This window comes from Equus caballus, chromosome 11, assembly GCF_041296265.1.
Source record: "Equus caballus isolate H_3958 breed thoroughbred chromosome 11, TB-T2T, whole genome shotgun sequence".
Taxonomy (NCBI): Eukaryota; Metazoa; Chordata; class Mammalia; order Perissodactyla; family Equidae; genus Equus; species Equus caballus.
The window spans coordinates 2,248,420-2,273,950 of NC_091694.1; the positions used below are offsets into that span (position 1 = coordinate 2,248,420).

Below are 25,531 nucleotides of genomic sequence, written 5' to 3' on the forward strand. Positions count from 1 at the left end.
GACATGGAAGCCAGTCAGTGCGAGGAGACTAGGATTTAAGTCACTCTGAGAGAGCCTGGGAACCGCATTTAAAATAACACAATCACTTGTAATTTGGGTGGGGGCCCACTTACCACTAAACTAGCCCCCTGGAACTTTCTCTGTGCCTAACGAACTCACACTGGCCGGAACGCCCATGTCTCCACATGCTCTTAGTGGCAGCGAGAGGACAGGAAGTAGGAGAATGGGGGGCGTGGGGCAGGGGCTGCAGGTTCTGGGAGAGCCAGGCTGTGGCACCGCTCCCACAGACAGGCTGAGCCCAGAGGGAGTTCTGTGACAAACCGGCAACATGCCCAGCCTTTCCTCCCTTTTACTGCCTATGTTTCCCCAATCATGTTTCTTCTTGAAATCTAAAGCCGAATTTTACATTCGATTCCCTATCAAGGTAGGGTAACGGTATAATCTTCAACATTTAATGGGACTAAATAACATTTACTCTTTGGCTACAGACTTGTGCTGGCGCTGAAGTTAGGAAAAGCCCCATCCGGAGAGGACGTGTGTTCTCTGCATGTCATTTTCCTCCTTTGAAATCTCAACACCCCTGATTTCTGTAAGAAGAACTCTTGAGTTTTACTTATTTGGCATTTCCCAGCAACAAAGATACGAAGCCATGATATCAGACCTTTCAGAAAAAGATCCCAAGTTGGAGAGGACTTTTAGACACAGACAGGGAAAGCCAGACGGTCTCACAAAAGGAGAGCCCAGGCAACCGTGCCAAGACGCAGATGGGGCAGTGCCACCACAGAGTCCCCTCTCCACTGCACGTGGTCACCAAGCGTTTCAGGGGCCGGCATCACCGCGAATTCCCCTCTCCACTGCACACGGTCACCAAGCGTTTCAGGGGTCCTGAGGGCACCAAGGAGCTGAACACCCCATTTCTGTCCTCAGGGCATTCATGGCCTCATGCAGAGTTCTTAGCGGGCAGCCTGTTGGCTGCAACTGGTCCCTCCATGGGTTTGGTTTTGTCCTCAGAATGTCTTTTTTAACTTCTATATTAGATATAAACATTTTAGAATAACGAAATTATAAATGAAAATATGAAATTTTGGCTAGTCCTTAAAAATTCACTGTGGGGCAAAACTGCCACACAGAGCTGCGGCTGAAGCTGAGTCCAGATGATGCTGGCTCCCTCTCGCCACACTGCAGCACAACCCACAGCGCTCCTTCTGAGGTTTGAAAGCCTCGCCCTCCCCGTGTCCCCCTCACTGAAGCCCCTGCAGGACTCGCAGACCCCTAGCAGTGTCTGCCACAGGAGGGAACGAGGGACACAGGCGTTCCTTGTGCCTGGAGCCCTTTGAGGCTGATCACCCCTCAGGTCTGCCCAGATGGAGAATGTACCACGTGCTTTTGGGAGTCAGGCCACTCGACAGTCCACTGCAGGTTTCTTGAAAAGCCATCTTTTCACATTCCACACCCGCGGTGGGGGCTTTTCCCATAAGTGGCTGCTGGGCACAACATCAGGACCCACGTAGTCCCAACGCTGGTCTATCTGACCTAGAGTATCTGCCGGGGATATGTGCAGCTGTTTGTGCAAGGACTTGACGTGAACCTGGAAAAGCCAGAAACATGTGGCCTGGTCCCATTTCTCTGAACGACTGGTACGGTTCACTTGCCCATAATCTGCTCCACCCTGCACTGCATCTGCTCACGTGCCCCGGGTGTCACTCTCAGCTCAGCCTGGGTGGGGCATCTCGTCCCACCTCTAGGCATCACAGGCCTGTTTCCTGTGGATTTGGAAATGTCACATCTTTCCTCTCAGCCAGGAAGGAACTGTGCAGCTTTGGAAAAACCTCATCTGCCTGCTGAGCCTCAGTTTCCTTAGGCACAAAATGAAGAAAAGGTCTGTTTCAAGGATGTGTGGTGAGGATTAGTGAGATATACTTGAAACCTTTGGTAAAGAGCCTGGCACTAAGTAGGTACTCAACAAATGCAGCCACCTACATTCTCATCTAAATGTCAGCGCCCCTGAATCTGTGTCTTCAGTCTCTCTGACTTCCCACAGTCCGCTGGACGTTTCCCAGAGGCCTACGAAACCCTCACGCGTGACGGGCCCATGGCCGAGCTCATTCCACCTCCTGCCCAGCACCCTCCCACTCACCAATGTGCCTGCTCTCAGTTTTGGTTACTGGCAGGGCCATCCACCCAGCTTTCCAAGCAGAACCAGTGCAGAGGTCCCACAGCCCAGCCTCTCTTTCATACCCTGGATATAATCCGTCACGAAATCCTGTCAGTCTCAGCAGAGGAAATATTCTGAAATCTGACTCCTCACACTAAACCACACTACCACCACCTGGGCCCAGAGCACATCTGTCACTTAGTCCCCAGCAATTTCCTACACAGTTCCCTGCCACCAGCCACTCCCTCGCCATTGCGCACTCCGCATCCCTGCTTAGGACCCACCGGCTCCTGCTCCAGGGCCAAGCTCGCCTCGGGCCCAGCACATGAGGCCATGGAGACTGCAGTCCCTGCTCTTCTCCTTGCCGCTGCTCCAGCCACAACCACACCCTCATCCTGCTACCCCTGGAGCCTCTCGTGGGATTCCATCCCTCCATACTCGCCATTTAGGCCCAGAATGCTCTCCCTACCCACCCCTCCTTCTCACCCTTCAAGATGTGGCCTGAGCATTCTATCCTCTGGGGAGCCATTCTGAATGGTTCTTTAAGTCATGGGACGCTCTTTCCTTCAAGCTTCACTCCCTCTAGCTTACCAGCGAACACACTGTGCAACGCCCCCTTCTTCAGGCTGGAACCCCCTTGGGGGCCCAGACTTCAGTTTTGGTATCTGTGTATCCCCACACCTGAACCCACACACTGCTGGCGCTTTGCTCCCTTCAGCCTCCCTGTGCTCCGACAGAACAGCGCCAGGAGGAGGGAATGCAGGGGAGGCCCCCACACTGGACATGAGCCGCTTGGCCCAGGTCCAGGAACGTCTACAGTACAGGGAACTGACTCGGGCTCAGTGCTAGAGGGGCAGTGAAGGGGTGATGGAGAACGAGAAAGGGGGCCCTGGATGGCTCACGGATATGCTAGGCTTGGCGCAAACTGCCTTATTAGACCACGTTCCTACAATTTACCTGAGTATTTGTGCTGAAAGTTGCCCCTTTAATAACACAGGTGTTATTTCACAATGTCTAACTACATGGTTTTATCCTGAGGATGGCATCTGTAGGCGTACTTAGGAGGAGGGAGCCTGTGGGGCAGGGCCACAGGCTTTGCAGAGATCCCAGGCAGGGCCCATGAGAGCTAACCGGGCAGCAGCTCAGGAACCCGACAAGAAAGCTCTGCTGGGAAGCTGCCCTGGAATGCCAGCAACGCCAGCAAGCCGACTGCTCAGGGACCAGGAGTGCCCCGGGCTCTGCTCAGGCACAGTAGCCAAGGAGTCCCAGGCTCTTTGCTGATCAGAGACCACTCCTTTATAGAGGCTGGGTCACGTTTCTGTAAGAGAATTTCTCAGCTAGATTCAAGCTCCATGAAGACAGAGGCTGTGTTGGTCTCTCACCCAGACTGGGTTCCCAAAACTTGATATTCAATGAGAGTTCGGGCATTATTTCATACTTTTCTAGAATGGATTTTTATGTTCTTTACAAAGTCTACTCAGAGTAGTGCCCTGTGCATGGTGGGTGTGCAACTACTTATTAAATTAAATTCTCTCTGCAATTTGGTGTTTCAGGAACAATCCTACTTGCTGTATAGCATCAAATACAGGACTGAGTCTAACGCATGTGAATGAGTCCAACCTGGGACTTTAATGGAGCTCTTTCCAGAACACTTAAAAAATATCAAGTCCAGGTACTAAACCTTAGGGAATTCTATTGGTTACATTTTTTTCATGCAAAGAAGGACTCAATGATTTCTTCTGTTTATCTCCAGTTTTGTATTTCTGACAAAAAATGCCTTCACCATAATGACTCAGTTTAAAAAAATAGCTTTAAGTGTTTCAAGAGCTTAAAAAGTCCACATGTAGATTTTGAATCACGAAAGTAACATCTTTCGCTTTTAAAGCAGAGACACTCACCCTAATTCCACTGTGCTGGCATTAGCACCGCAACATCTCGTTACAGTTCTGTTCAGCCTTTGCTTCCATGCACAACATGTATTCTAACATAGATGTAATTATATTGCTGACACGATTTGCTGTTCTATTTTTGTCATTTAACATTTATTTTGTATAATAATAATCTTCATAAACATAATTTTAAGATTGCTTACATTCTTTCAAGTATATGTCATCCCTATTCTGTTAGGTACCAGGGTTATGCCTAATTTTTCCCTTTTACAGCTAATATTCTGACAAATGGCTTTATTGGTCAAATACATGTCTCATTGGTCATGTTCCTTGGTTCTTCCTCAGCGACCTGTGTGCTTAATCGCCCTCCTGAGCTGGGTCACAGACAGCCTCAGGGCAAAGTGGATGGGGCAGGCAGTGAAATGGGAGATGTTGGGGTCCAGCACTGCCAGCTGGGAGTGTGCTGGTAAAGGCAGAGGTCAGGGATCAGGGAGCCTGAAGCCAGCAGGGTCACAACTGGGGGCAGAGGTCCAGAGTCAGGCGGTTTCAAGGCACGGCATTCGTGGAGAGGATACACCAAGACGAACCAGATTCCAGAAGAGGGCCTGCTATGCCCTGCCACTTCCAGTGTCCAGCTAGAGGGAGAGACCCAAGGCTCTGTCCCCATAAGTGGGGCGTGGCTGATTTAAACATGGGTGCAAGGCACACGAACTGCCGCAGGGATTCAGAACCCATGTCACCCTGCCTCGCCTGGCAGGGGGCAGTGCCACCCCCTGCTCACAGTGTCTGATTAGATGCATTCCCAGATGCTGCAAAGCTTCGTGACAGGTGTCAGAGATGCTGTACACCACATCGGCCACTTGTAATAAGAGAGGCCAGACTAGCTACATGTGCCCCTGCCAGACGCCATGTCTGTGTGGGTGCCCTCCTGTCCTGGGATGTGTCTACATGTTCACTCAAGTCTAGGAGCTCATGTACACGCACACGCATGTACCTGGTACGCATGTACCAGGATTGCAGGGAGCAATCCGGGGTGAGACTAGCCCAGCCCTGCCATGCGGGCTACTCACTCACCTTTCAGTGCCTCACTTCCTCAACTGTAAAATGGGCTATTAATAATAATGATACTCTTGTCACAGCGCTGTTGTGAGGGCAAATGACTTAATGCACGTGAAGCATTTAGAACACGCCTGACACAGCAGGGACCTACCAGTCAGCCACTGGCGCTATTATTTTTATATTTACCACTTCTGATCACTTACCACGACTTGCCTGTTTCCAAAGATAATGTCTTTGCCTTAGTAAAGACCACAGCAAATCACCTTTCCAGGCTCTACTTTCTTCTCACCCCCAGCAAGCCCTCTGCACTGCATTTCCCCACTGCCCTTCTGTCTGTCTGCCTCCAGCACAGTTAACGAACACTTTAGGGCAAGATGCTGCTTATGATGGAGACTAACAGTGGCCCCCAGGACACCTGCTTCCTAGGTGAGCCCCTCCCCTGGGGTGTGGGCGGGACTTGTGACTTACTGCTAATAACAGAATTCAGAGAGGTGATGGCTGTCCGTGATCATCAACAGAGACCCTTAGCAGAGGACCCAGATGAGCCATGCCCAGACCCTGCCCCACAAAATCCACGACATCATAACTGTGTGTGTTTGGAGCCACTAAATTTGTGCTTACTATTGTTATTCAGCAAGAGATAACCAACACAGTCCTTAATTCTTTCCAGACTGCAGAACTTCTGTTTTCCACTTAGCAATACTTGGAGGGATTCCTTATTACTAAATAGAGTAATACATCCGTCAGAAAAAAAGCCAACAGATTGTCTTACCATGTGTATTTAATTTATAAGCTACTTTGCTTTTCCTTTCAGCACATGTTTCCCTGGGCTCTCAAATTCACCACTCTTTTCCTCAGCTCAGGTTCAGGGTGAGTCACTGCCATCTTAACTACTCCTTCTTATAAGGCTGAAGGATCAACACAACGGTTTCTTCATTGTCATGTGAATTGCCAGAATGGTACACTTCAGGTTTGGGTTCAAAAAAGAAAAAAAAAATCCAAAGCATATAATGTTCTTTCAGCTATGTGGAGGTAAAGCCCTCCCCACCCCCTCCGTCCCCCCGGCCCCGGCCAGTCCATGCACAGGAGGGGCGCTTCCCGGCTCCTCGGCTCTCCAGCCTGCAAGGCCTCTGAAACGTCTATCAAACTACCATGAAAAAATCATACTACTAATGTGAAAAAACCATAAGGCACAACAAAACAAGTTCAGGAGCGTGGAGGAGGAAGGGCCGCGAGTGGGGGCGTATCTCTATTTCCTCCCCCTTTTCTGCTGAGAAGGACTCCTTTTTTGGGACAATTACAGGGCAGCAGGGCAGCATCTTTCAACACAGCCTGGGAGCACTGGGAACGGTGGGTTACGATCTGATGCCTGAGGTCTCGCTCGTATTAACAAAGCGCACTTGCACTGAACACAGGGTGATCTGCAGCCCTAGGGCGCGGGCAGCACTGGGCTTTCACTTGTCCTGCTGGCAGGGAGCTGCTGGCCACTTTGCTCTAGTCCATTCTGCGCTCACAATGCCCCTCAGCAGGGGCTGGTGACGAGCTCTGCAAAACCAACTGCAAAGACAATCTCTTTTTGGATTAGGATAGGTAACGTGTTTCTTGGAAATAAGTTGGATGCGAGCCAGAATGCTGGACACTCGAGAGGAGAGAAATTCTGTTCTGTGCTTTCAAATCTCTGCAAGACTTGTTGAAATGACAGTAATGGGATAACGGAAACCTGGGACAAGGCAGGTGAGAGTCTCTCTTACAGTGAGAAGCTGACCAGTGTGCTGGGGCTGGGTCCGCCTTCAGAAGAAAGGTTTCCTTGCCCCCTCCCTGGGTGGCCTGCATCGATGACCGCTTGCTGAGGGAGGTTAACAGCCTCGCCCTCTCACATCAACAAGGACACTTTTGAAGGGTCACCCACCCAGCCTCAGAACCCCCGAGGGTCGGCTGAGACCGCATCACCGCTCGACTTTCCTCTCTGCCCAGTCCTGCCACCTCCCCGTCCATGGGCGTGATCCCAGGAGCCCTCTCTAACAGCATCGTACTGCTAACCTCCGTCTCCGAGTCTGCTTTCCATGGAACATAAGCTGCAGCAAGCAGAATTCACCTATAAGGGAGCAGGGAGAATATCAGGCCACAGACAGCACTCTGCAGGACGGGCCACCACGAAGGCTGAGGGACCAGATTATACTCAAGTCTTCAGGGTGCTTATTAGCCACAGAGGAGCCCTGAAGTGCCCAGGGGGGGTCGGAACCAGGAAAGTAGAAAAACCTAAATGTACATGTATAATCACTAGCACTTCCACGAGCCTCGAATACCCACCAGGCTTTCTCCATGTCCGTCTGGGCCTTGTGGAGGGCTGTGTTATCTCGTGTTTCTCTGCACAACAAGTAAATACAAACGAGGATGTGCTTTATGAGATTCACGGGGAGCTAATCTGCAGGAGAGAGGGCCACGCTCCTAGGCTTCGAGGCTGGCTTGGAAGGGTATCACTAACAGAGATGGGTGGGTTTATGAGATGCTGCTGTTACTTTGGGCCTTATATGAAACAGTACTTATACAAATTCCAGACTTCCAGACCTTCTGAGAGGCCAATATTAGAGAAAGATCCCTAGGCTGATGAAAAGAGACAGGTGCCCCCGTCTCTACTTGCTTCCTTCCCTGGGTCCCTTTCTCCTGCCATTCATCTGCCCTGTCTGTCCTCTTTGCTCTCCGACCGGCTCTGGCCTTTACTATCTCCTCCAGTGCAGCAGCTGAGCATTTCTTATAGGAAGCATTTTCACATCCAGAGAAACGTGCACGAAAAATAAAACTGTTTCGGCGGACTCATTGCTGGGGGATCAGGTGGGCGGGGAGAGGAGGACGCAGGCCATTTCTCGCTCGCAGCGCGCCTCGAGTCCACTGCCGGTTTCCTCCCCGGGGGAACCTGCTTGGTCCAGCGGCCCTCACACTGGGCGGCTGCTGTGGAGGCCAGCTCCTACTCACACATGGTTTTCACCCACGACCAGACGCGGCACTGGCCCTGGGCAGCTCTTTTTCCTTTCCTTTTCTATAATAGGTACTTTATAAAACCCGGGTTCAGAATAGACAGGATTTAAGGCATTGCTTTCCCTAAGGGAATAAGGCAGTTTTGAGGATCTACTCTTCCAGAAGCATGGGTCTCCATTCTACGCATCACAGAAACTTGTCAAACAACCCTCTCTCTTCCTGCTCTCGTGTCTGGAGGGGTGGAGTGGGAGGTGCTGTGCCAGCCACTGTCTCCACAGGAGCAAACGGCCGCGTCGTTGATTCTTCTGTAGGGTCTAATCCACTTCCGTGTTCCTCCGGATCAGTGTTCTCCATCTCACTCTACAAACTCCCACAAAGGACACGGATGATGCACAGTTTAACCCTTTCTGTTTGCGGCCTGGCGCTCTGGCCAGGCCAGTGCATCTTGATTTGTCTCACAGATGAGAATGTTAGCTCCCGATTTTCCTGGAGTAGATGAGAGGCAGTGAGTTTACAGACTCCTCCTTGGCTCTCTGGGTTTCCAGGGTCAGGGAGAAGTGGTCATACATATATTTTAAAAAAAATTGTTGTGCTTATTCTGAGCAGGGTTGTGGTTAGCGTCTTACGGGAGGCGGCCAGGGGCCAGAGTAACAAAATCACTAGCTGAAACAGACCTGACCACGAAAATGCACCATAAAATGGCTTTTAAGGCTAAACATAAGTGAATTGCTCTTTTTAAATATTTGTATTAGGGTTTCTCCCACTGATTGATGTAACTAAGACTAATTTTTCCTTGTTATCGTCCCATTTTAGTACTTAAACTCTGCATTACAAAAGCAAGGAAACAAGAAGAAGCCAGACGCCTCCGGACGTGACATCTGGATTAAAGACAGTTTACGTTGTTATTACTGTTACTGTTATTTGTAGTAGTATAAGGAGCAGTGATCCAGTTTTGGGGGAAAATTGTGATCAACAGTAATAAAAGATCACACTCGTGTGCATGTGCATGTGTGTGTGTCCATGTGTGTGCATGTGTGAAACAAGCATATAAATTAACTGGTCATGAACCCAAGGGTTTAAATTCTCTGGAGCAGTCTTGGACACACTTCATAAACTCAGCTGGCAGTTTCTTTTCTCAATACTAGTCTCCACAGAGTCAGAAACACGTCTGCGAGCCCTCTGCTGCCCCGAGCTACAGAACTGTCAGGCCTCCGGCGGTGCTGGCCCGCTCGGGCTGGGAGGACCCTCCGAGGCCCCCGTGCTTCTGAAGGAGACCGGGTCTGCCGTCTGTGGAGGCTGTAGGGAGGGTTTTATTTACGTGTCAACACCACTCACGTCTCCAAGTAGTGGCAAGTCTTCCTATTTTGCTTCATGTAATTCCATTAAACTTGCACTACCGTAGAAATGGAAAAAAACCGTACTGTTTAGAGAACTTAACTGTCAGCCTGGCGCTGTCCGGCGGTGAGACACTTACCACATCGCGTGCATGTACGTGGGGGGCAGGCGCGGGCTGCTGACGGGGGTGCAGCTATATGACCTCATGATCCTCTCTGCCAGCAAAAAATTTCGGAACAGACTAGCCACCAACAGGTCCTGTCTGAAGAGCTTTTGGAAGAGATCTGAGGGCAGATAAAAGAAAAAAAACATATCTTCAGTGACTCATGTCTAGCATTTAAACCCAAATACACAAATTTACTTCCATCAAAAATTTTTACAAGCAAGTTGGGACTAGAATGCACATTTCCCAATGCAATATACACATACATAAATATGAACAAATACCAAAACCCAACTCATCAATACCAAAAAAATAAAAACAAGTCTTCTAATAGTAACTCTGGTTTTAAGAAATATGGACAGTGCCAATGATCATGAGGAAGGGTAAGCTCTGAATGTGCCTAGAGAGTAATGTCCTGACGACCAGAGCGTGTCTGGAGCTCACGGTACACCACTGCTTAGCGCTGACACACGGTAATTTACTTCATCCTGAAGACACCTCCTTACGTTCTTGCCTCTCCTCATCCCCCTCAGCTTTCCTCCCTGAGAACTCATTTCTTCCATCTGACCCCCCTGCGGCCAAGGGCCAGTGTCTCCTGACTCTCAAGGCAGCAGCCCCACCGGGCCCAAGCTGACCAGCCCAGGCAGCCTCACCCCGAGGGAGCACATTCCACGCAATGGTGTCCGTGATCGCTGTGAAGATCCAATTCAGCTCGCCCAAAGGAGTCCTCCTGTCATTCAGCCGGCCAGGAATCCTAGGAAACACAGTGTGTTTGCATCAGTGACCACTGAAATAGGGGACAGAGGGAGGAGAGGGTGGGAAGAAAAGAGGCGAGGGAGACAAAAAGCTTCAGGCCAGAGGCAGGAGACGCTCGGCTACACCAGGAGAACCCCCTGGCCTTGCCTGTGATTTTCAAGACTCTTATACTTCTAATCCCACATCTTAAGACTCAACCTCCATTTTCCACTTTCTTCCCCTTCCACACCTACACAAAAGCAGTTTCTTTGGGTGCCCCTAGACGTGTGGACCAGAACCAGTGGTAACACACACCATTTCATAGTTTCCACATCCGGGAGATGGGCCATGGACTGCGCCCAAAGAGCGGCCGGTGGCACTTGCTACCTAGGAGTTGGCACCACATTCTACGATTCTTCATCTCAGCCTCGTCCCTGTGGCTCCCGCCTGCGGAAGTGGACTTTGAACCCAAGAGCCGAGGAAGGAAGGCTGTCCTCTAAGGTTGACTTACCCTCCACTCATTCAACAACTATTTTGAGCCTCATAGTCAGGCACCACAGTGCAGTGGTCGTCAGGATCTGTGAAGGCCCTGCTCTCATGGAGCTGACGGTCTGGAGGGAAGGACAAACACCTACGTAACAGGTGACGTGGTGGCCAATGATGCAGAGAACGGGGTGGGGCAGGTTGAGGATGGTGTATTATGAGGGCAGCTGAGAAAAGCCTGTCTGAGAAGATAAGGGTGCAGCAGAGGCCAGCATTTGAGGAGCTAGGGAGCAGGCGTGTGGAGAGTGCAGGCAGAAAGCCGGCGGAGGGGCAGCAGGTGCAGAGCCCTGAGCTGTGGGCTCGTCTCTGTCGCTGTACAAGCTGCACTGTCCCCGCCATGTACCAAGTTTAATTATATCTGACAGAAAACTCTTTTTTTCTCCCCACAGGAAAATGTTCACAGTAATTTGGTTCAGAGACTAGAGTGTGATTCCTGCTATTTATAAGATTTAACAGATTAATAACTCCCATTATAGTAATCCATTTGATGGCACTGTCTTCGCATGACTAATATTCAGAGAGACCGGGCCTCAGGCAGGCACGGGGAACCGAGCTCACTGCCTAGGACGACTCTGCAACACACAAGCTCCTTCCTGCCCCTGACGCCTTCTCCTTCAGGAATAAAAAACTCTCCTTATCTCCTCAAGTAGGCTTAGTGACAGGACCAGAAAAATAGGAGACAAAGAATTAGTTAAGTACTTGAAAATAGCACTGTTGATCAACAAATGTCAGAAGTCTCAAAAAAAAAATTTCCGAAATAAGAAAAAAATTTCACCTCTACAGGGGAGACTAGTCTATCCGAACTGAAAGGTTTACAAACACGGTCAAGTTATTGACCATGGCATGGCTGATTTAAAACGCAATTTTAATTGGCTCTGTGTGTTGGGCTCTTTAAGGATTCCCACCACGTAAAAGCAGTTGAGGTCTCAGGTGAACACTCAGCACAAGGACAGCAGAACTGTCTTCCTCACCTGTAGGACTGCTCCCTTCTGCACCTGACACTCTCCAGAAAGGAGAGCACGGGCCCCTGAGCAGCACAGAGCAAAGATCCCCGCTTGCTAACAGGAGAGCACGGACCCCTGAGCAGCACAGCAGAGCAAAGACCCCCGCTCGCTAACAGGAGAGCACGGACCCCTGAGCAGCACAGCAGAGCAAAGACCCCCACTCGCTAACAGGAGAGCACGGACCCATGAACAGCACAGCAGAGCAAAGACCCCCGCTCGCTAACAGGAGAGCACGGACCCCTGAGCAGCACAGCAGAGCAAAGGCCCCCGCTCGCTAACAGGAGAGCACGGACCCCTGAGCAGCACAGCAGAGCAAAGACCCCCACTCGCTAACAGGAGAGCACGGACCCCTGAACAGCACAGCAGAGCAAAGACCCCCGCTCGCTAACAGGAGAGCACGGACCCCTGAGCAGCACAGCAGAGCAAAGACCCCCACTCGCTAACAGGAGAGCACGGACCCACGAACAGCACAGCAGAGCAAAGACCCCCGCTCGCTAACAGGAGAGCACGGACCCCTGAGCAGCACAGCAGAGCAAAGACCCCCGCTCGCTAACAGGAGAGCACGGACCCCTGAGCAGCACAGCAGAGCAAAGACCCCTGCTCGCTAACAGGAGAGCACGGACCCCTGAACAGCACAGCAGAGCAAAGACTCCTGCTCGCTAACAGGAGAACATGGACCCCTGAACAGCACAAAGACCCTGCTTGCTAACAATCTGCATCAGAGCTTTGCCCTGCGCTGGCTAGCTGAGGGTGGGTATCCCTCCCAGGAGAACACATTTCTTTACAAAATGCAAACAAACAGCCTGGGAAGGCATTTGACCAGAGTTCTCATTCTCGGCCCTCTAGTGCCTGCTGGCCCGAAAGGAAAACATCACTGGGAAACAACGGGGTGGGGGAGCATCGACAGGGCCCGAGGGTGGACAATAGCTTGTGTCTCAGGACCTACTGGAGATGAGCAATGCATGCACTGAAACCTTCTTTAACAAATGAGTTACAAGCTCGTCAACAACAACATTCAGCAAAAACACTGCACCTTCTAAGTGCTGCCTGCCCTCCCATCAAAGCAGTCTGGATGGAGAACACAGCACATCTGAAGACCCGTGTTCTCTAGGATCAGCACACACACCAATGGCTAAAGTGTGGGAAGAATGAGGACTAGAGAAAATGCTTATCTTCAATATCTGTCACAAGCTCTCTTTTTAAAATATACTTGGAGTTAGCCAAACTGCAAGGTTAGAGGGTATAGTCCCCGAGAATGCCCTCACCTCTGACACCAACTGCAAGTTTGGGGCTCCCCAAACCACTCTCAGTTTTGATAATTCACTAGACGGACTCGCAGAACACAGTGAAAGCTGTTAGATTCACAGTCACGGTTTATTACAGAGAAACAGAGGTTCAAACTAGTCTAGAGAGGGACTCAGGGGGCAGAGTCCAGGAAAAGTACCAAATGTGGGACTTCCATGTCCTCTCCTCATGGAGTCAGGATGCAGTCCCCTCTGGGCATCATGTGTGACAACATGCACGGAGCTCTGCCAACCAGGGAGCCCCTGGGGCCTTGGTGTCCACCATGGAGGCTGGGCTGGCTGACTGGCTGCTTGATCTCAGCCTCGTGTGGACTGATCCCACACTCAAAGCCCCCACCCTAAATCACGTGGTTGTTCTTTCTAGTGGCACGAACCCACATCCTAAGACCATTAGGGGTGGCTGGTACTCGCCCTAAACAGAGACACTCCTACCAGGTACGACATAGTTACCTCCCAGAAGCTGAGGGCAAGGGCCAGACCTTCTCTTTGGACAAAGCCAAGTTCTTCACTACACAAACATCAATCTGTTCAACATCAAAAACAAACCTGTTCAGGCCTAGATTTCAGCTTTTAAATTCACACATAGTCCTAGGTGCAGTGCTGGCAGGGCCAGGGAGCGCCTTTGCTACACTAAAAATAGCAGAGGCGAGGAGAGCAGAGGGCCAGGCCGTGTAGCACGCACACGCCTTCCAGGGAGGGGTGTAAACTGGAGCTGTGCTTGTCTCCCTGCTGCGAATGACGAGTTCGCACACACGAAGAGAAAACCCAAATAGACTGCCGGGCCACACTATTCAGTGACGCTCCAGGTCAGCTCCCGGTGAACAGAAGGTTGCTTTAGAGTATATCTGTGGCCCTCACAGATGACACGTTGGGAGTGTGAGCTGGCACAAGCGTTCTGGAAAGGACAGTTTTATGAAGGTCAGAAAACATCTGTATCCTTTCCTCAGCAAGTCTACTTCCAGGAATCAATTCTAAACTGGAAACAAAGAACGGGGAAACAAGATACGCAGTGTTTTATTTACAACGGTGACAAGTCAGAAAGTACATAGGTGACCGAGAGAGAAATGATTAGGTAATTGTGGAACAACCACAACGAATAACTACAAGCTACTAAACTGTTGTTTATGAATACGTTAGTAACACGGGAAAATGCTTGCTTTATGAGATTAAGAAGCAAGACTGTATGGTCACAATTACACAAAGCAAGTGCAAGGGGAGACGATCAGAAGGAAAAACCTCAAGATGCGACAGTGGTACCACAATGCTCTTCTTGTCTGTATTTGTACATAGTTGACACTTGCACTGATGCGTGTACCCCACTTGAACAACAGGGAGTAAACCAAACCCCTACTCCCTCGCTCCTCGTCCTCAGCCCTGGGGGCAGTTGGGGGGCAGTGCAAGCAGAATTGAAGACAGACGTCTGACCAAGGTCTGTTTCCAAACCTGGACTAAGCGTGTCACTGACGTGAGTCAGTTCATCTTGAATCAAGTGTCGGCGACAGAGCCCAGGCGGGATCCTCAGGATCTGACCCCCGGGTGAAGGGACACTGCATTCCAAGCAGTGCGCAGCTGCTGCTGGACTCTCTGCCCTGTCACCGCTCAGGGGGCCAAGCCGATGGGATGGACAGAGGCCAACACTCGACAGGTTAGTGTCCATGTGCATTTAGGGATGTTTTAACAATTCGTATCTTGTGACAATCACCAGCAGATAAATGCAAAACTAGACTCCCTTTACAATCTCCTGAAAATTTCATTGATCTCTTTCACCAAGCTCATCGTGAAACCACAGACACAGCCATCTGCTTGACTGACTTCAGACAGACCTGGGAATCATTCACTTCGATCAAATGACCAATCAGTCCGCATAGCCTCCTCTGTCTGGCGGGCTGGGATGCCATACTTGCGACAACAAAGGCGGAATTGAGTCCAACTTCCCTCACTCTTCCTGTCATGCAGAATTAAATTGCTTCAGAAATTACTTGTTTCTCTCTCCCTCCTGTACTGGATCCTAAGGAATGTCAGAACCCAACCCACTCTGGAGCCATCTGAATCACCAGTGGCTGATCGAGGACCAGAGAAGGAATGGAATAGCACGGAATGTCAAACAAGACCATTTCATCATAAAAGTTCCTTCAAACCCCAGAGAATTTCATTAATAATCAAGATGGTTCTTTCAAAATTTAAATCCAGTGTTAATCAAGGACTAACTTCTACGTGAAAAGCATAAAAAGCTGTCGTTTAGGAACAGATCGTTGAATTGGGAGATGAGAAAACCCAAATCTGGTCCCAGCTGTGCTGTGTCTGGGTAACTTCTGGCATCTTGTTTCTCTGCTCTGAGTCACTGAGGCTAACCTTATATGCAAAATGGGGACTAAAATAAAATGGATAGCACCCCAAAAGGAGCTACTGCAGCCAACCAGCACACATCCCTTCAAAAATGCATGCCACCTCCTCCAACCCTTCATCGTTGCTGTCACTGGCCAGATTTACTTCCCCTAACATCTGGGCTCACCTACAGCTTTCAGATTCTTGCCAGGAATTATCTTCCTTGACTTCAACAAACAGGTTATCACTGGTGACCCCCAAGCCACCAGCCCCAGTATACAGTTACTGAACTTCAGCACCCACACCCCCTTCTTCTAAGGGCCTGGAAGTGCAGGGCCAGGGCTGAAATGCCAGACTGCTGCCTCTCCTCTTGGACCATATGCTCTTTCCCCAACGCCTCTCTTTCCATCCTGCCCACTTTGTAATCAGTATCATGGTCCCTACCCTAGGAACTTATATGGCCCCAGCCTAGCTGTCATCTTCTGGCCAACCCAGACCCTTTACCTGGTAGAGATGGCACAGGCTGTATTTAACGCTGCCCTGAGAGCCCCCGATAACTAGGAAAATGCACAAAACCGTGCTGTCCTGCTGAGAGGGCGAGCACACGGCCTGCGATGCCTCATGTCTTTTCGCCCACCCCTCCCTTCTCGTCCTTTCCAGTATCTTCCATCTTCACCCCCCTTTTATTTTCTGCCAAATGCCTGCAGGTTCCTTCTCTTTTCCAGAGAAAAACAAAATAACATAAAAAACCACACCCCATGAAAACCACCAAATCCATTTGGGCAGCCCACTCAAGTCTGGGCGTCTGTCTGTACGTCTCCTTCCTGTACCCAGGAACAATCAGTCACTGAGTTAGTCTCTTGGCACCAAGCCCACCTGGCTACACTCCTGCTTGGTGCCGCTCCACCTCTCCCCAGGACCCTGCAACTGTCTCTTTGCCAGGCCCCCAGGCCTGTGTTTCCCTGTGCTCTGACTTTAAAAGATTTTATTTTTTCCCTTTTCTCCCCAAAGCCCCCTGGTACATAGTTGTATGTTCTTCGTTGTCGGTCCTTCCAGTTGTGGCATGTGGGACGCTGCCTCAGCGTGGTTTGATGAGCAGTGCCATGTCCGCACCCAGGATTCAAACCAACGAAACACTGGGCCGCGCGTGCAGCAGAGCACGCGAACTTAACCACTCGGCCACCGGGCCAGCCCCCCTGTGCTCTGACTTTAGACTGCTTCTCCTGGTTCTAGACATTTTCCCTGAACATCTTTCCTTCTTTATTATTTTGATTCCTCTTTTGCTGTTTTCAGACATCCTTTCTCTTTGTTCCAAGTACAACTGCTTTCTTTAATTATGACTCCCCAGGGGTGGTGACTTTGAGAACTAAGAGACTGACAATGGCTGCAAGGCTGGATGTGGAAGTGCAAAGACAGGCCTTCCTTCGCTCTGTGCTTACCTGTCTTCATGGCTCAAATTTAGTAAGTCTAACACCAAGCTCATCATTATTACCATCATCTTCTTCTCCCCTGTATCATGTATTCCTGCTCCAAGAGTTCCTGTGGATTCTCTTTCATCAAAGCTCAAGACCTCAGAGACATGGCTCACTTATCTGTTCTCCAAGCCTCAACCATGTGTAGCTCACATTTCTTGCTTCTTGAAGGCACCTCTCCCATCTGCCTTGTGTTCACTGCTCCTGCTGGGCCAGGCCCGCAAAGGTACCCGAAATGGCTTTCTTGATCCACACTCTCCTGCTCCAGGTCATACTGTGCCGGGTGATGTCCTCAAACATGTCTTTGTTCAAAACTTGACACAGTTCTCTGCTTACTATTGTAGTGTTTTCAAAGACTTTTTAGCTAGCTCTACTTCAACAAAATCTCACTGAGAACAAAGGAAAGCAGAGTTCCTCTGGCTGGAGGGGTGAGGGCTGGAGCTCACGGGCTTTCTGGCTGCCCATGCCTCCCCAGAAGGGCCACGGGGAGGCCTCTGCTGAGCAAGGGCAAACCACTGCCAATGGAGTTAAGTAGGAAGTTCCCACTTGGCTTCAAAACCATCAATAATTGCCCAACTTGACACATTAAACTTTGAACTAGTTTCCAATCTCTTCTCCCCCCCTCCCTCTAGTCAGGTCCATCACCTCGCAGTTTGACAAAAACATCAAACTCTGTTTCCTTTCATTTGCTCATGTTGCTCCATGTCCCCACTGGAATAGCCTCCCTGCCCCCTTGGGCCAATTCTGGCTCATTCTTCACAAGCAAAGCTCTAACCCCACTGTCCATGAAGACACTCTTGACCAAGACAGCCTTGGTTGAGCTCCTTTTTAATTGGAACGGAACAATAACCTGGGTCTTCCTTTGAACTTCTTTGGCACTCCACTAATTACTTTTCTTCTTCTTTGTATTTATTCACCATTGCTCCACGCATGTTAATTATCTGTGGAACTAGATGATAAATTCCTTATGGGCACTGACTGACTTTCCTCGATATAAATCAATCTCCTTAGAGTTTCTGGCAGAGTGCTAAAGCACACTGCATGATCTCAACAGCCTACAAAGCTGACTCATGTTACTTCCCTATTTAAAAAACAACGGCTTCCACTCATGCCAACAGCTCTCTGAACTCCTCATGGTGGTGTGGATGGCCTGGAGATGCACTGCCCAGACCTCCTCCAAAAGGACGGCTGCTCAGCCAGAAGGAGTGTGGTTAGGCGATTCCCTCCAGTTGGGAGCCTCAGGGCCCATCTCAGCTTTTAGGCTGCGATCTCCCAGCCAATGACGAGTGAGCGAGGCTGAGGAGTGGGGCCTGGCCCTTTCCAGCACAGGCCCCTCTACAGGCAACCTGTGCTCTGCAGCTCAGCGCCAAGCTGGCAGAGACCTCATCAGGTCTGCATCATGGCCGGCTTCCTTCCTTGCCTTTCCTGGGTGTTACTCCCCAAGAAACCCGTGTTCCCTTGTCTTGGTGTGTGCACCCCAAACAACCAACTGGCACAACTGGCATACAGATTTGTAACCTGCACATATTTACCTTCCCTGTGTTAGTTTCTATTTCTGTCACCAAATACGCCTCTTTCCAGCTCCTTCAAACCCGTCATGCTCAAATAGCCCGTGTGCCTCAGGCCTGTGCAGACCACCTTCCTGTGTTCCTGGCTTTGGGAGCACAGAGCAATCCTTCAGCATGCAGCTCAAGTTTTGCTTCCTCTCGGAGGACAGTCCCAGGGAGTTCCTCCCATCCCTGCCCAGGGGTCCCACCAGGCTCCTAGGTCACTGCTTTGAGGTTCCCACAGAATTCTGTAGAATCTTTGCCATAAAGGACGTTGTTGCCCAGGCTGTCTTCAACTAAGCTTGAAGTTCTTTGAAAGTGAGGACTATGTTCTTCATCATGTTAACCAATGCTCAGCACAAAACGTCTGATGCATAACAGGTGCTCCACACATATTTGATGAGCGAATGAACGAATCTCTAACAAATGATCATAAGCTCTGGGTAAATAAAATGGTAACAGAAAAACTATGGTTTCCAAGAAAATGATACAAACTCACTAAAAATACTTAAGTGATAAGAAGATAAGACAAATCATCACAAATTCCATCATCTAAGAACCACTAGAAACATTTTGGTGACCGTTCCTCCAGATAGCTCTTCATGCAGAAAGTTGAATCATTTAAAATGCACTGAAATAACACGATGTAAAATGAGGCTACATTTTTGTTAAAAATACCCACAATCACACTTAGGAAAGTCTGGAAGGGTATGCACCAAAGTATTAACAATGATTATCCTGGCACGGGGGAGACTATGGATGATTTTAATTCCTTTTGTTTATCTGTATTTAATGATATGTCTATGCTGAAAACATACTACTTGCATGATAATACAAAACAAAACCTTTTTTTTAATAAGAGAGGGCCACAGCAAGTTTCCCTGAAAAGGGAGATATTTTAAAACTGTGTTATTTTACAAATTTATATCATCTCACATTCAATTCAAATAAAGCAGAATATACCTCTACTTTCTCTACTTAAATGACTTTACGAACAATAGTGTAGAGAACCTTGGGCTAGTTCATTTATCTAATGCGAATAATTCATTACTTAGAAATGTTCCATGACAAAGAACATGGGGAGGTGAACCTAGCAAATTCTTTTTAAACAGTTCTTTTGAATATCCAGGTGAGTACATAATGGTTAGACATTTGATAAGACAAAAGCCATATACATGAGACCAGTGGTTCTCCACCTGTGGGGGCTGGGTGAGGGAGGAGCGCCCACAAAGTCACTGAGAGGAGTCCTTGAACATGAGTATATGAATGTCATCTGTACATATATTTTCTCCATCAATGAATGCTATATTGAAACCAGAAATACACAAAATACACATACCTACAATCTCAACCATTAAAAAATGCGACTCAGCGGAGAAATAAAATGACTTGAAATGAAGGTTGGGAACTACTGCACTAGACAGCACAATTTGTGAAAATATTTTTTCATACACTGACAGTCTCCTGAACCAAATCAAGCCACATATCTACACTATTCTTTTCGAATCTCTCTTTACTTAAAATTGTGTACAATTCAACACTCTATAATATTATCTCAATTTCCTATTATACAGTGCTTTTTATTCTAGCCATTCATGGATTTAAAGCAATGATAATCCAAGTCCATTTTAGCATGCAGGAAATCTGCAGCTTATAAAGTGGCTATATGATACCAGTCTGAATGGTTTGCACTTTTCTAGCCAGAGAAGTCTTTCACCTGGACTGTAGCACTACATTTGAGTGGTCAGAAGGAAAGAAGTGCGAAAGAACACAGTAAGACAGCCTGGCTGGAAATCAAATCACACCTGTTTGAACACAGAAAGTCTGTGGACGCCGAGATGCTCAACTGCTGTGATGCTACCGAAAGAGCTGAGGCAGCCAGGCCCTAACGAACACCTGCAAACCTCTGGGCATGTGGTTCAATTAGTCTCTTAGGGTTCAGATGATGCCATGGGTTCCCTTCCTGGCAGTGTCAGATGAGGTGACTCAGGCCATTCTCCCACTGAGAACATCTAGAAGGGGTGTGTGTGCATGTTGGGGAAATCTTTTTGAAGGCAATGGAAGGCTGACAGGGCCAAGAGGAATGATGGGGCCAAGACCTGAGAGAGGGAAGCCCAAGCCTCTGGGGCTACCTTTCTCTCAGGTGCATCTGGTGATTCCAAAGGCAAGACTGAGAGGCACAGGAACTGAGCTGAGCATGGCAAACTCATGAGGCTGGAGAACAAAAACTGGAGTTGAGGGTCTGCCAAAGAGATGGAGCTCTGGTAAAATTCCTGAAGCGGGACTCGAAGGATGAGCCAGAAATAACTCAAGACTTCACAGTCTCAAATCATCCCAAATCTCTGTACCATTTTCATTTTCAATTTTCAGCATTCAATCGAAAACAATCAGGCATTTACTGGGAAATTAAATATATGTTTGAAACCAACAAAAACTACTAACATGAGAAAGAGATGGACAGAGGATTCAGACAATGGTGATATCAGACACAGAATTCATAATAAATTTACTTAATATGTTCAGAGAACTAAAGGACAGGGTGGAGAACTTTGGCAGAGAAATGGAAACTATAAACTCTGGTGATTCTAGAATTTCAAGAACTTAAAAATACAACATACTAAATTAAGAACTCGATAGATTGGTTGAATAGCAGATCAGACAATGCTGAAGAGAGAAATGGAAGATGGGTTGAAAAAAATACTCAGAATTAAGCATAAAGGGATGAAAGGGTAGGACATAAGAAAAAGTACACAAGAAATAGAGTGGATATTGTGAAAACATCTAAAATACACATATTGGGACCCAAAAGGAGAGAACTAAAAATTGGAGTTTAACTACTAAGAGGGATAAAGAAAAATCTAAAAAAGGCAGGAATGATAGCTGTGGGGAGCAGCTACTATCTCTTGGGCTCAAGGAGTATACCCAAAGAAGTAAATCTGGAAGAGGCTCCACCTAAGGCTGAGATTTAGACCTTGTTGGAGAGGGCGAGACTGCATCCCATTGAATGGTGGAGAAGATCATTATTGCTCAGAATACAGGTGCATAAACCTTTAACAAAATATTAGTTAAGTTGAATCCAGTAATATATCAAAGGGCAATATGCCATAACCAAATGAGGTTTATCACAGGCATGCAAGCTTTGTTTAAACTAACATTTGAACATCAATAATGTAATACACTATATTAACAGAATAAAGGAGAATAATCAAACAATCTTCTCAATAGACGGGTAGAAAGCATTTAAGTTTCAACATTCATTCATGTTAAAAACTCTCAGAAAAGTAGGTGTGGAAGGGAACTTTTTCAACCTGATAAAGGCTATCTATGAAAAATTCACAGTTCACAGAATATACTTAATGATATAAGATAAAATGTTTCCCCATTAATTGATCCTTAATTGAGATCGGGCTTGGATCCCTAGTTTTATCACTTCTATTTGACATTGTATTGGAGGCATTAGCCAGTGCAATAAAGCAAGAAAAAGAAATTAAATTGGAAAGGAACAAGTACAACTGTATTTATTTGCAGATGACATAATTATGTACATAGAGGATCTTAGGGAATCTATAAAACAGCTATCAGAACTAGCAAGTTTAGCAAGGTTAGAGGAAGTGACGTTCTTACAGAAAAATCAATTGTATTTCTATATTCTAGAATTAAACAATTTAAAAACTGAAATTAACTTAAAATATTTTCAAGATATGTACAGTTAAAACTACTAAGCATCAAGAGAACTAAATCAGTATATGATGACAATTATGGTAGATGAACCCACTTAGTGCTATGGAAACACTATGAATAAATATGTAAGTTAGACTGGGGACTCCAAGAATTACAGAAAGGTAGGATAGAAGAAGAGTAGGAAGAAGGCTGACAGGAAAAAATGGATTCATTTGAAATATGCTGTTGGAGGAGAGCTCTATGGATGTCCTGGACTGCCAGATGGACAGACAAGTGAGTCCTAGAGCAAATTAAGCCTGAACTAAAGCCGGAGGCAAAAATGATTAAATTGAGGCTGTCCTACTTTGGGCACATCATAAGAAGGCAGGATTCTTTGGAAAAGACAACAATGCTGGGAAAAGTAGAATGCAGCAGGAAAAGAGACCAAACATGAGGACTGACTCCACAGAGGAAGCCATATGCATGAGTCTGCAGGAGCTGAGTCTGGCTGCTGAGGACAGGACATTGTGGACATCACTCATTCACAGGGTCACCAGGAGTCAGAGCCAACTTGCCAGCAAGAAAAAAGGATAGAACATACCATAGTTAAAAATACAAGTGTTGGAGTCATAGAGACCTGGGTTTGGCTCTGAGACTTTTACTTTCCATTGTATGACTCAACCTCTTTTGTGCTCAGTTCCTTCATCTGTAAAATGTCAATAAGGACTCACTTTACTGGGGTAAATTAAATGAGATGAGGTATGTAAAGCACAATGGCTGATACATAATAGGTACTCAAGTAGATGTACATACAACTGTAATAATAAATAGACTCTCAAGAACGAACTGTTGAGAGGGTACCCAGCGAACTACAACAAGGGTATTCAATAAAGAAGGAGTGTACAGGCCAAATGCCTCAATGTCCAGTGGATGCCTGCCGCCTTAGTCACTTCCCAGCAGCACTTAAAATTCCAGAAACTAAACACAACAGTCAGCAATGAAAGAGGAAGATCTGGTCCAGCATTACCACAGAACATGAGTCAACATCCTGGGCCATGCAGACGTACACTGTTGACCGTAAACTTCTCTTCTGGATACCAATCCCAATTTATTGACCAGACTTCTGATCAGAACTAGGCAAATAAGCCTGAGGATCCCCCCACCCTCACACAGTGACCTCCAAGCATCTGTCTCTGACTTCCTCGTTGTAAGAAGTCTTACATCTACTTGAAAAATGTATCCCCATGGGACCCCCATGAACACCTTCAACCTCTCTACTCAGAAGAGTACTTCATTTTCTACTGCATTTTTCACAGCCAGAGACACTTGATGCTATTTGCTGAACTCATGGGATGAAAATAAAAAAGAAATAAGTAACAACAATAACAAACCACAAAGCATTGGTGAGGTAAACTTTAAAAGACTTCAATAAATAGGGAGATATACTATGCTCATGGATCAGAAGACTTAATATTGTTAAGATGATAATTCTTCTCAAATTGATCTACGCATTCAATGCAATCACTGTGAAAATCCCAGCAGGCTTGTTAGAAACTGATGAGCTGATTCTAAAATTTGCAAGGAGCTAGAAAAGCCAAAACCTTTTTGAAAAGAACAGATTTACAATAAAGCTACAATGATCAAGACAGTGTGGTACTGGCATAAGGACAGACATAGAGATCAATGTAATACAACAGAGCAAAAGAGCTACACGATTATAGTCAAAGGATTTTTGTCAAAGGTAATTCAATGGGAAAAAGATAGTCTTTCCACAATGGTGCTGGAACACCTGGACATCCATATGGAAAAAAATGACCCCTGACTCTCACTGCACACCACATACAAAAATTAACTTGAAACAGATCATGAACAGGAACATAGAAGTTAAAACAAAAAAAGTTTAAAAAAAAATAGGAGAAAATCTTCACAACTCTGGGGTAGGCAAAAATTTCTTAGGTGGGACACAGAAAGCATAAATCATAAAAGAAGAAAAGTCTTAAATCAGACTTTATCAAAAGGAAAAACTTGTGCTCTTTAGAAGATTGTTGTGAAAATGAAAACACAAGCCAGATTGACCAAAAATACTTACAAGACATAGCTCTGACAATGACTTATATCCGAAATATATATAAAGGACTCTTAAACACAAACACCACAATTAAAAAATGTGCAAGAGGGGCCAGCCCGGTGGTGTAGTGGTTAAGCTCGTGCAGTCTGCTTCTGCAGCCCGGGGTTTGCCAGTTTGGATCCCAGGCACAGACATAGTGCCGCTTGTCAAGCCATGCTGTGGCGGCATCCCACATGAAATAGAGGAAGATTGGCACAGACATTAGCTCAGCGACAATATTCCTCAAGCAAAAAGAGGAAGACTGGCAACAGATGTTAGCTCAGGGCCAATCTTCCTCACAAAAAGAAAAAAAAGGACAAGAGATATGAACATACATTTTACTAAAGAATATAAATTAATGGCCAACAGCACATAAAAAGCTAGCTCAGCATCATTAGTCACTAGGCAAATGCAAATTAAAATCACAAGGACACAAAACTACACACCCATTAGAATAGCTAAAATTAAAAAGAGTCAGAATGCCAGTGTTGACATGGATGTAGAGCAACTGGCACACTCATTCATCACTGGTGGGGATGCAAAATGGTGCACCACTTTGGAGGACAGCTGGGAAGCTTCTGATAAAGTTAAATGTACACCTGCCACACAACCCAGCCACTCCACTCTTATCTATTTATCCAGGAGAGAAGGATACATATTTCCACACAAAGACTTGTACATGAAGATTTGTAGCAGCTTTGTTCATCACAGCCAAAATAAATGGTAACAACCCAAACGTCCATCAACAGGTGAATGGATAAAAACAACTGTGGTATATGCAATGGTGTACTACTTACAATACAAAGGAGTGAGCTACGATACACCCAACGTGGATAAACCTCAAGGGCACCGGACTGAGCAGAAAAGCCACATGCAAAGGAACACATTATCATTTTCTATTTATATGAGGCTCTAGAAAAGACAAATCTAACGTATGATGAGAGAAAGCAGATCAGCTGTTGCCTGGGCCTGGGGGCTAGGGCAGGCCATTAACCGGGATGAGGTACAAGGGAACTTTTGGGATCTACTCTGAGTGTGGCGGTGTTCCATGGGTGTACAAATCTGTCAAAACTCATCAAACTGTAAACTTAAAGTGAGTTCATTTTATTGAATGTAAGCTATACTTCAACACTGTTGATTAAAAAATGTAAAAACAAATGCAGGAGAAATTATGGCATTTTCAAACAATAAAAACAGAACTTTCCACCGCAAACCTGCACTAAAGGGAGTTCTGCAGGACAAGAAAAATGATCTCAG

The 25,531-nt window shown here is 47.1% G+C and overlaps 1 protein-coding gene across 18 annotated transcripts in view; it reads right to left on the reverse strand.

The window, feature by feature from the left end:
• Positions 1-25,531, reverse strand: part of RPTOR (regulatory associated protein of MTOR complex 1) — a 397,394-nt gene that overhangs the window by 126,650 nt on the left and 245,213 nt on the right. For all 18 annotated transcript variants that reach the window (XR_011423116.1, XR_011423115.1, XM_001489603.6 and 15 more), the window contains 2 exons: positions 10,231-10,331; positions 9,554-9,698 (listed from right to left, as the gene is read on the reverse strand). Coding sequence is in view for 16 of the 18 variants with exons in the window: in XM_001489603.6 (XP_001489653.1) it covers positions 9,554-9,698; positions 10,231-10,331 (246 nt within the window). In the remaining 2 variants the exon portion in view is untranslated. The remainder of the gene's footprint in view (positions 1-9,553; positions 9,699-10,230; positions 10,332-25,531) is intronic.